General features: G+C 39.9%; 1 protein-coding gene across 3 annotated transcripts in view; it reads right to left on the minus strand.

Moving 5' to 3' along the window:
- LOC122812449 (cyclic GMP-AMP synthase-like) overlaps positions 1-12040 on the minus strand; it is a 397692-nt gene that overhangs the window by 98464 nt on the left and 287188 nt on the right. For all 3 annotated transcript variants that reach the window (XM_044084809.1, XM_044084811.1, XM_044084812.1), the window contains exon 4: positions 10794-11022. In XM_044084809.1, the coding sequence (XP_043940744.1) occupies positions 10794-11022 (229 nt within the window). The remainder of the gene's footprint in view (positions 1-10793; positions 11023-12040) is intronic.

Raw genomic sequence — 12040 nt, forward strand, 5'->3', positions numbered from 1 at the left:
TAAGAAACTAAGGGAGTTGAAGTGCTTTTATTCTGCTGTATTACTGCTTGTTAGTAACCTGATTAAATTTGCCTGTTATTCTAAGCCTCTTAATTTTGGTTTTAGCAAGTGGGCTTCAGGCCAGTTATTTTACATTTAAGAAGGTTTTTGTGGTCTATACTCCTGTGGACAACCTCTTATCAAAACCCTCTCTCCATAAGTCTATCCAAGTTTCAGAACACTATGTCTGGACAATTCCCATCAGTTTCCCCTGCCAGCTTGGTCAACACGGGCATACTGAAACAGTGTAGCAACTGCCTTGTGTTCACTGACAACCCTCTTCTCCTAGCACATAAGTCTTCTACTTGCAAGAAATGCACCTATATCAGTAACCTGGAATCCATGCTCTCTTTCACCACAGTAAGTACTCCTAACAAAGAGGAGATTGCCAACACAAACACCACACCCCCCACATCACATAGCCAAGCACACCTCACACCCAACTATGCAGAGGTCCTCAATAAAAATTTACCTAAACAGCAAAGACCTCCAAAACACACTCACAAACATTCCACACACAGCACCAAACACATCACAGACAGCAGTCAACACACCAGTGTCTCACAAACACAGCCCCTAAGGCATAACAATAAACCAAACTTACTAGTCATTGATGACTCAATTATGAGACACACCAATGTCCACCTTACCAGGCTCGACAAGGAGAAGTTCACTGTTAATTGTCTGTCAGGTGTCAGAATCTGCCACATCACACATGCACTTAAGTCTCTCCACAACAGGTACAAGTATGACTCTGCCATTGTCCATGTTGGCGTGAATGACTTCAGACATATCTCCCTGGACTATATGACGAGAGACATGATTGAGCTGTCAGAGTATGTGTCTCAGGCAGGTATGACCCTAGCCCTAAGCAGCATCCTACCGTCACCAAGAGTGATACCACAATAACAACAAAATAATTGACTTCAACAACTGGCTTAGTTTCTGGTGTATTCGTCTGTCTGGGATGACATAGTTGATAGGCCTCAATGCTGTGCCAGAGATGGCCTCCACTTGTCACCCCCAGGATTCCAGATTCTGGCCAAGGCTCTTGCATCCCCCATTGTGCCTTTTTAGGCAAGGTCGGAAAGACAAACCTTCCAACATAAAAGATCCGTCATAAAGAAAACTGAAGGTCATGCTGTTTAACGCTAGGAGCCTTAACCTGAAAATGCACTCACTGGAGGCTACCCTTGCACTGGTCAGTCAAGGCAACTGACATTCAAGGCTGAGGAGAGCATCCCTGCCTTACCAGGCTATGCCTTATTCCACACATTCTGACTCCAAAATGAGGTCGGGAAGACTAAGGTTGGTGGAGCCTCTTTTTTCATTAAAGACAAGCACACCTCCATACTGGTTTGCCAGCATGATGCACTAGAAGTACTCCAGGTGCAACTGACAATTGGCAAGACACCCATACAAGTTATAGCCAGCTATAGACCCCTCCTCCATGACTCAGAACCCCCACTCCTCTTACCTGCACCTATTTGATGCCTTCAGGGTACCCCTAACACTCTGATGCTTGGTGACTTCAACTACCCCACCACAGACTGGGTGAATTATTCCTCCTCTAATACACTCACCCAATGATTCCTTGACTTCATCAGTTCTAACACACTAGACCAGCCCATCTCATCCCCCACAAGGGGAGATAACATTCTCATCTTGGTTCTCATCAACATGGATGACCACTGCACCACCTCCACAGTAAGTTCTTTTCTGGTGAGATTATTCCATCGGTCTGTCTCATTCGAAGTTACTATCCCATCCAACCCCCCATCCATAATCAGGCTAAAAAATGCTCAAAAGTTGATTACAACCTTCTAAGGGAGGGTATTAGTAGCTTCACACCACCGCCCCCCCCCCTCAGAGGATGCAGACAACTATACTGAACAGTATGCCAGTGCAGTATACAAGCACCTGTACAACTGCATGGACTCAGCCATACCCAACAGAACTAAAACCTGCTCCTCAAGGAAACACAAATGTATCTGATGGACATCCTCTATCAACAGACCTTACAACAAAAGGAAGAAACTGTTGTCCAAAGGTAAAAAGGAACAAATTCCAAACTGGAAAAACTACCTTCTTAGCCTCAACAAGCAAATTAGATCACTAGTGAAAACCTCCAAAGCCAATTATGAATGGAAACTAGCTTCCAAAAACAAGGGTGACCACAAAGCCTTCTTCAGTTACATCAGGAGCCTCCATGGCAAGGCCCAGGTTTGTTCCAAATTAGTTCTTAATGGTACCACTTACACTGATCCTGTTGACTTAACTAACCTGCTAGCAGATGGGTTCAGTGCAAACTTAACTCCCCGTCCCCCCCAAAGGCCCATTTCATATCCCTGATACTTGTCCCACATCTCACATCTCCATAGGTCAAGTGTTAAAGGCCCTATCCAAGGCAAAGAACACAGCTTCCATGGGATCTGATAGTATCCCAGGCTGTATTCTGCATCATCTCCAGCAAGAACTAGCCTCCCATTGAGCACCCTATTCAACCATAGCCTAAGTATAGGTTTCACTCCAGCAGAGTGGAGAACTATCACTGTCATCCCCTTGGACAAAAGTGGTGCCACTACTGACCTTGGAAACTATCTCCCCAATAGCTAGACAAGTCTGATCTCTAAGGCCATGGAGGATATTATTATGGACCTCATAAACAAGGACATAGGCAATCACCAAGCACTTGACTACATCCAGTTCAGATTCGTCAAGGACAGATCTTGCCTGTTGAACTTGGCTGACTTTTTTGAGACTGTCACCAAGGCTCTGGATGAAGGAAAGTTAGATACAGCTTACCTTGACTTGGCCAAAGCCTTTGACACAATCCCCAACTCTGGCATCATTGAAAAGCTAACACAAATTGGCGTAAATCCCTATCTCATCGGGTGGGTGGCAAACTGGCTCACTGATAGGACCCACAAGGTCAAAATAGGTGCCTCCACCTCCGACAGCATGCCTGTCACTAGTGATGTTCCCCAGGGATTTGTCCTGGGACCCCTATGCTTTGGCATCTACTTCTCAGAGATCCAGGCAAAGACAAAAGGTCTGTAGCTGACCAGGTTTGCAGACAAGTGTCAGTTGGGTGCTGTCACTGACTCCTCAAACGATGTTAACATACTACAAGAGGATTTCATAACAACAAATGGCTGGCGCCAAAGTCATGGCCTAAGTTAAAAACAAAAAAATGTATTATTATACCATTCTGTAAAAACATGGCCCCTACTGATTACCACATCAACTGCAACTTCCTAAGCACACAACCTGTGGTGAGAGACTTGGGAAAACAGGTTGACAACAATTTCACATTCGACCATCATGTAGCAGCAGTGGTCAGAAAAGCCTTTTACTTGGTTCGTCTCATAAGTAAAAGGACTGCATCCAGAAAAAAGGAGGTTATTACCACTCTGTACTCCTCCTTTATTAGGCCAATAATTGAGTACACTGCCCCATTTGGTATATACCTCTCTAAACACCTGTACCAACTGGAAAGACCACAGAAATACCTCACAAAAATAATTCATGGCCTCCAACACCTGTCCTATGTGGACAGGCTCAAATCACTATCACTCTACTCAGTACTGTACAGATTGCTCAGAGGTGATCTGTGTCTGACCTACAAGGCAGTCTTGGACCCTCTCCTAACAGAGATGCTCCATATCCATAAGTTTAACTCCTCAAGCATTACCTGATCGAAAGGCCTAAATCTAATATGCATCATTAACAAAACCTGCTGGAGAGACAGGTTTGTCTCCCAGATGCTGCCCTTCTCTGGAATAGACTCCCCATACATGTCAAACAAAGTACGTTGCTTACCTTCTTCAAGAACAACCTTGATGAGTGGATGGGAAACCACAAATTTATCCCAGGGGTTCCACCTGAGTCCCTCACTGACAGAGGTGACAGGTGCTGATTGAGGTTTCTTTTTTGGGGATAAACTCTTGACTAGGCTTGTAAGAGCCCCAAGGCCATTAGCTTAGTAACCACCTATGATCCTATGATCTTATGACAGCGTAAGGCATGTGGATATCATCAATGACCTCAAGATGAGGGCAGCCTTCCTAGATTTGCAGTATTTTCTGGACTGCTTCCCCATAGGTGTGATTGCAGTTCAGACAGACAATAGATTGGCTGGCCGGTACATCAACAAACTACAGGGAACCTGATCATATGCCCTGTGGTAGGAACCCTTGAGGGTGTGGCAATTGGGGATGTCTTCTCAATGTTGTTTTGTAGCAATGCTTATTGTGGGGAACTCCAATGTGTTACTGGACGAACAGAGCAGATCCATTCTTCTTCTTCTTCATGACTGGACTTCCAGTCAGTCAGTGACTACAGAGATCTTCAGCAGTTACTCTGCCCTGATCCCCAGAAGGGAGAGTTACCAAGGGATGCTCTGATGTACACTTGATCTGGGGGAGGGTCTTATATTATTTTCCTTCTTTTCCTCTCATATCAAAGTTTCTTCAGAAAGCAAGTTGGTGCAAAGCAAATGTAATCCTCATTGCACCTTTTTGGCCCTGAATGATATTGCTTCCTTTTCTATGACCTCATCTGGTACACCCTTCCAGACCTGGTCTCTTACCCATCTGGCCAACCTCACTTGGACATCAAACTCATAAAACTGACCACTTGGTTTCTCTACTTCCAATGATGGCCAGAAATTTCAGACTTTCTTTCTCTGTGCTCCATATTCTGCCTTCGTTATAAATTCCAGTTACTAGAAAAATCTATAGAAGTAAATGGAATTTTTTTTTTAATTTGGGTTTCCTCCCAGGGTCTAGAATCTTGACCCTTTCTCAGCTCATCTACCTTCTATTTTGGATTGTTTGGCAAGTTTGTTTCAAGAAGCAACACATTTTTCCACCATTAAGGTTCAAATAGCAATTATTTCCAATTTTCATGTGGGAGAAAATCATACTCCTGTTGCCACTTTGACTTTATCTAAGGACTTCTTACAAGGGGCTTTCTTTCTTTGACCATTGTTAAGAGACTATATTGCTTCTTGGGAATACTGCTATTTTACTTCAGGCCTTTAAAAAAACCCTCTTTGAACCTACAGTTTCGGTGGAACTCAAATTCCTTTCTCGGAAAATGATCTTGCTACTGACAGTTACTTCGGCTAGGAGTATTTCAGAATTGTAGGCTGTGTCATGTAAGCCACCATATTTGGTTTTCCACAAGGATGGGGTTTTGCTTTGGACCAACCCTAGTTTTCTTTCTAAGGTGGCTTCAGAATCTTCCCTAAATTAGACCATTAATTTGTCAGTTTTCTTCCCTTTTTTTTTCAAAAAAGGGAGAATATACCTCTCATGTGTAGGGTGTTCATCACCAGTTGCAGTTTTACTTACATTGCACCAAGAATTTCAGGAAGACCGATTAACTATTTCTCTCCTTTTCTAAGGCTAAAATGGGAGATAGCATTTCCAAGGTCCCACTATCCAAGTTGCTGTCCAATTGTATTTCTTTTGTTTACAAAGCCAATTGATTGTCTTTACTTCACAAACCTAAAACTCATTCTGCTAGAGCAGTTGCAGCCTTCTTTGCTAGAGTGCTTGTAAATGATATTTGTGCTACAGTTTCTTGGTCTACTGTTCATACCTGTTTAGCATTGCATGCTGTACCTGCAGTATAGGTCATGGCCTTTGTTTGGCTCCACCATTCTTCAGAATATCCTCCCATGAGACATGCTGGAGTTTTTAGTAGCTGGGGATTCTGTCTCAATGGAAAATACAACATCTGACACAATTGTTATGCACTTACCATAATGCTACTGCTGTGTTGTCTTCTTATTTCCATCTTAACTTTCCTTCCCTCCATCTGTTTACCAAATTGTCATATGGGTGGTTCCCAAATGACCCTATTGGACCTGTCCACAGTCTTGTCTTCTTTACAGTCTGGCACTGTGCTATTTTTTATTTTTTATTATTATATAGGTAAGTGTCTTTACTTCGATCTGAGGAACTGTGAAGATGGAGTCTAAAAGTTGCCAGTTTTGGATCCGGTCAGATCTGACATACTGAATATTTGAGACAGAAGGAAGAAGACAACATGTATCTAATGTTATGGTAAGTACATAACATTTTTCTTGGCCCCTTGTGAACTCCCCCTATGGGTTCCAGTCTCCACACTAAATGATAGTTCCCTCTTGAAACAATGTCTACTTATTAAGCAAATCTTTCCTTTCCCCTTGTGAGGTACCAGCCCATAGTGCAAGAATAACCTGCACAGAATACCATCCAAAACCCCTTAATACTTACATTTCTATCACAAGTCAGGGATTAATGCTTCCTACCTTCTCTTTACTCTGTATTTTTATCTAACTGGGATCAGTATTAATTGGTAGTGATGTGTACAATAGCTGAATTTGGAAGGCTGGCAGAGTACTCAATAAATGTAGATAAAACTCAATTTAATTATGTTTTTGTGGCAGGTAGCATAGACCTTTTCCCTTTTTTGGCTATGGACAATAAAATTATGTATTTAGGTCTGCAGTTTGGCCCGAGTTTGGAGTCCACATTGGAAACTACTTGTCAGGACACTGTACATCATCCCCGGGTGTTTTTCAGGAGATGGGGGATATGCATGGATTTTGGTCAGTGAGTCCAAGCTATATCACAGTTTGTTTTGCCCCTGGTACTGTACACTTCTCAAGATATTTCCATGTCCCCCAAGGTATTTTTTTACTTCATTGAGGTGTTTGGTCAGTGGGTTTATTTGGGATGGGATAAGCTATGTTTGGCATGGGAGCTTGTTACTGTCCTGACAACAGTGATGGGTGTCACATTGCTAAATGTTGCAGCTTTGAACCAGGTTGCCAAGGTAGAGTTACCTTTTTTTTATTATCAAATCAAGACATTTGTTTGCTTAAGAGGGATAGGAGTTTGGTATAAAAATCTTTGGCGAAATTTTGTCTATCTTCCTCAGTCATTAGTTGCAATTTCTATAAATATACTTGTTAAGCATCTTTAAAAACACCAATACACCCAGGTACATTTCTGATTTGTTTGTTACCTATTAAGGTTAGCTTGGGCTGAGACATTCATAGAATTCCAGTATTAAAACACATAAACTGATTAATCTGGTTTAATTTACTGAGAATCGTTGTTAATAAGTAATAGGTTGATATGATTCCAAGAATACCCAGATGCTTTGGGAACCAAACAGAATAGTGAATGGGTCTTCTTACAGTTATTGAGGAAGACAAACACTCTAAAATTGAGTAGAATTGTTAGAAATGATTGGTCCCAATGGGTGAGGATTTTCGGATGGTCCCTCCCTTATCCTGAGATTTAATATCAGTTGTTTATAAGATAATACTACATAACAGAATGTTTGCTACTGATAAGTACAGGTTTTCTAGGAAAATAGTTTGGGTATTTCCCTCCCCTGTGACCAATGGCAAATGCTAATTCAGATTCACAGTTATGTTACTATGTCTGGGAAGTTTATATTCTTTGAACGGCAGATTTTATTCATGTATTTCTAAACCGCTGAGGGTTTAATGGAGCATCTCCATATTGCTAGACGTGTGTTGATAATGCATTAGGATACTGGGAGTATGTCATCTGGAGATTTATTTTTTTTATTTTTTTAACATTTGTTGACCAGGAAAGTCCGACTAGGTTCCACAGATCCTATTTTCAGCGGAGGCCTGGGGAGAAATGCTCCAGAAGCATGTCTTTAGAATGTGGGAGGAAACCGAAGTACCCGGAGGAAACCCACGCGAACGCAGGGAGAACATGCAAACTCCACACAGAAGGCACCCCAGCTGAGAATCGAACCAGAGAACCTCTTGCTGTGAGGCGACAGCATTAACTGCTGCACCACTGCGCTGCCCGATGTGTTGGATAGCCTTTAAAAGGATGTTGGGTTTTGGTGTATTAAGCTGTGTTAGGGATGAGTGGTCTTTACTCTGGCCCTTTTCTTAATTGAATTCAATTCCTTGTTACAAGTGGATAAACTGCTAGTTGCATTACTTCAGTTAATGAGATTAGTTAGTAAAAAATTATTACTAGCTCTTGGAAGCGGATGGCTCCTACCACCACCACAACAATTATGTACCATTCTGAAAGAATTGTGTGACTTGGAATGTAGAAAACTGACCCCCAAGAAGAGAAAATTCATGCTAGCTAAGTGTATGCCATGGTTCCAGGCCACTTTAAGTCATCAGGAGAGCCCTTAGCATGCCAAGGTTGTTTCTTGGAATTTGCACTCTTGTTGGATAGAAATCCAAGTAAGTACGTCTGAGTCTAGACTATTTTTGGTAGCATTTCTCTTTTTAAATATGGCTAAAAGCATTCCACTGGCAGGTTTGTTTTTTATGAGTATTTAGCAGATTTATGCAATTTGTCATAGAGTTGCTGACTTGTACTTTGTAATGGAAAAACTGACATATATACTTGACCTTATCCTGGCTAGTATTTACTTGTGCATTTCTGTTCAATGGAATTCTGCTGTATTTGTATTTTGTTGATACTGTTTATATGGCATTATTTTTGAATTTTTTTGTGGGGGGAACTGGCAGTGAACAAACCTCCTGGATGAATTGAGTATGTAACATTAAATGTGTTTAAAGACAAAAGCAATTGATAGAGCACCTATTAGATGCCTATAAATCATATATTATAAAGATAATGGATAAATAAAACATGCTGTCTCATCATAATGCTTTAACATCAAGTATATCTTGCTGCTGGAATGTATTTCTACAGCTGTCTTCTTAGTGCAGAGGAAAGAAACCCATATTGTGACATAGGTGATCTGCATTTGATTAGCAGATCTGGTCTCTAAGGAGTCAGCTGGGAGGTAGGAGCAGAGCAGCATTTTGATGGCTCACCTATCCTTGTGGAAAGAAAAAAGGAAGGGATTCTTTGCTTGAACTCAGTTCCTTAGTAAAGATCACAGACTCTAGTTTTGGGCAGACAAAAGAGAAATTCTTCAACACTTCACCCCACTAAAGTTCTACACTAGTGTCACTTTACATAAGGCATGGAGCAGGACAATGGGAAGATATAAAACCAAAAACCTTCAGGTAATGTGAGGTGGCACCCTACTAGACCACTATGATATCCTCGCCCCACTCCCTGAAACTTTCACCATGAGGGTCTACAAAAAAAAAGAAAGATCCTTCCTGCTTGCAGGGCCCTGATCCGGGGGGGGGGGGGGCAGTCAAGAACTGCAGAGCTGCTGCAGATGACTGAGGAGAGACAGTGGAACATAGCAGATGGCAGCCAGATGTGGTGGTAGTGGTGGGGTAGGGGTACAAAAAAAGAGAAAAATGCATTCTTGTGTTTAGATCTGTACTACTCAGACTTGTTACATTTATGTGCATAACTCTTTGCTAAAATGTGTGTCTAAGTCTTTTTCTAGACTTCTGTTTATGATGATGGTTGATAGTTTCACTGTATGTAATAAATATGTTTCTTCATGAAGCTTGTAGTCTGGGTTATAGATGAAAACAGTCTCTAGGTGAATTAATTTCCTTGATTAACAAGCAAGCAACAAATAAACAGTTACTTTAATTCAGTATAACCTGAGGGGGGACTTTGGTGGCTCACAAACTCCAATAATTAGGGATCTGTAGCTTATAGCTGAAGATGTATACTTTGCTCAACTACTGAAGTTAGAGGCAATCAGGTGAATTGCAGACAAGCAATGAAATAATGCAAACCCAGGTGTTGCAAACACATGATTTTGAGGTACTTGGCAGCTCAGGAACTAGACTAAATCCCTACCACAGAGCCTTGCAAAGTATTCATTTTGTTTTGAGGTGTTATCTGGTTACAGTCACTCAGTTGTTGAAATAAATGGGATATGGGAACTCAGGTAGCTCTTGTTAACACAAGATAACATTCATGTGTATCTCATTATTTCAACCCAAACAGCCAGGTGTGTGCTTGTGAAATATTCATTTTCACCATTGCTTTTCAGTGCCGTATATTTAATTGAATTATTTTGTTTCTTTAACTTTAATCTGCCTTTTCTCAGTTCCAACATTTTAAATCACTGTTCATTTGCACTTAGCTTTCCTGGATGGGAATAAATTACCTTACTATTTTGTAACAGACTATCTTTGAAATTTGCTACCATGGTAGCTTGGGAAGAATTCCAGCTGGGTCCGCTTTACAAATTCTCCAAAAAACTTGCTTTTTTACTTATCTTTTAGCAATGAGTCAGTGAATCAGCCTTTACTACTGCCATAATTTTTTTACTATATCACATTGTTATTATCTGTTTTATGTTATCTATTTATTTTTATTTTTATTTTATTCTTCATTTTACAATACTTTACTCTTGTAGTGTATAGTGCAGGATCCTGAGATAGAGGAGCCTATGCTATTCTTCATAAGGAACTAAGAGACTCACAACCACAAAGCACAGAAACCCCTGTCAGGTCCCAGATATAAACTCTAGTGCTCACCTATCAACATCATTCATTAGTTTTCATAACAAACGTATGTTTACATTTTTCTATATCTTCTGATTCAGTTTCTTTCAAACTAGTCTCCCTGAACTTTCCAGAATTGATGAAAAGTAAGCTTTCCAAGTTTTGTTCTGCTTAAAGGAATCTCATACTTTAAATAAACTAGCCTCATCATATTTTCATTGGCTACAGCACAGTAATTATGTTCCTTGCTTTGTGATTTTCTTGCCATTGCAAAAACGGGTTAGAAAGCCATTTCTACGGCCATTGTACTCATCCTTTGCCAACCCAAACTGTTACCTGCTGCCAGGTAGAAGCTTACCACTCAAGAACTTCTTTAGAAAATCCTTCATAAGTTTCTTCATCTCTTCCTTCATCTTCACTGAGGATATGGTCAGCTCATTGTCTACCAGAAAGGCTGTGGAGAAACTTCTAGATGGTCGTCTCAAAGAAACTTTATAATACAATCCAGAATGATCATCCAGTTCATTCCATATGATCGCTGGAGTAGCTATTGGAAGCATTATATCAAATTCATCTGGGCGAAGAATCTGCAAAGCAGAATTTGAAACAAAAAGTCAGTAATTTGTATGGAAAATCTTTTGCTTTTAATTCAGTTTAATATAGAAGTCACTGAAGTAACTTGCAGAAATTGCCTGGATACTCCTTCCAGATTGAATAAAGAACATGGTAAATAGAAAGCCTGATAACCAAGTTTAAGGATGAATTTGGACTGATATGAGTACTGGATATGACAGTAGTCTTAAATTTAGTTTCTCTTATGGTTCTAATTTAGCTTTTCAGAAGAAAATACAGTTGTATAAGTTGATCTTAACATAACAGTAAGGTCTTCCAGTAAAACACGATAATACAAATCAGTCCACAAGTATGTAAAAAAACAGCATTTAATTCAAAAAAGTAATAAAGTAATAGAACACATAAAATAAGCACTTTCATCCCTGCTAATTCAGGAACTTCATCAGATAAATGCAAACACTCAATGCAACCATTAAAAAGCCATTCCAAAACTTACACACCCCGGCTCAACCAATCATAGTAAAGAGACCGATTTCATTCATGAAAAAAATCTCCCAGTTAAAGACATCACCTCAAATAAACACATTTGTGAGCACCAAACATCTATAATATAAAAATATATATAATATACAATTTAAAAAGAAACCTATAAATATATAAAATATATGTCCTCACACATTTAAAATTAAATATATGTATATATATTTTTTGTATATGTTTTATATTTTTATCCATATATATAGATGTGTTTTTTTGTAAATATATGTATACACTACCTCTCCAGTGCCTTCAATTTTAGTAAACAAGAGATATAAATTAATTCATTTAAACTGGGCCATTGTGTTGCATTCAAACCTACCTGCTATAAAAGTTCCTTTCTTTCTAATAACAGTGTCCATGGCCTACCCCTTTCATTTAATTCAAGAACATCAAGTAACATTATTTTAAAAATCATGAATTATGATAATTAAACCATAAAAAATATGGTTGTATATGAGCAAATGCAAGCTATAGAGCTGTTTAAGCTGTTTT

Source organism: Protopterus annectens, chromosome 1.part1 (assembly GCF_019279795.1).
Source record: "Protopterus annectens isolate FY-2018-M chromosome 1.part1, PAN1.0, whole genome shotgun sequence".
Classification (NCBI taxonomy): Eukaryota; Metazoa; Chordata; order Ceratodontiformes; family Protopteridae; genus Protopterus; species Protopterus annectens.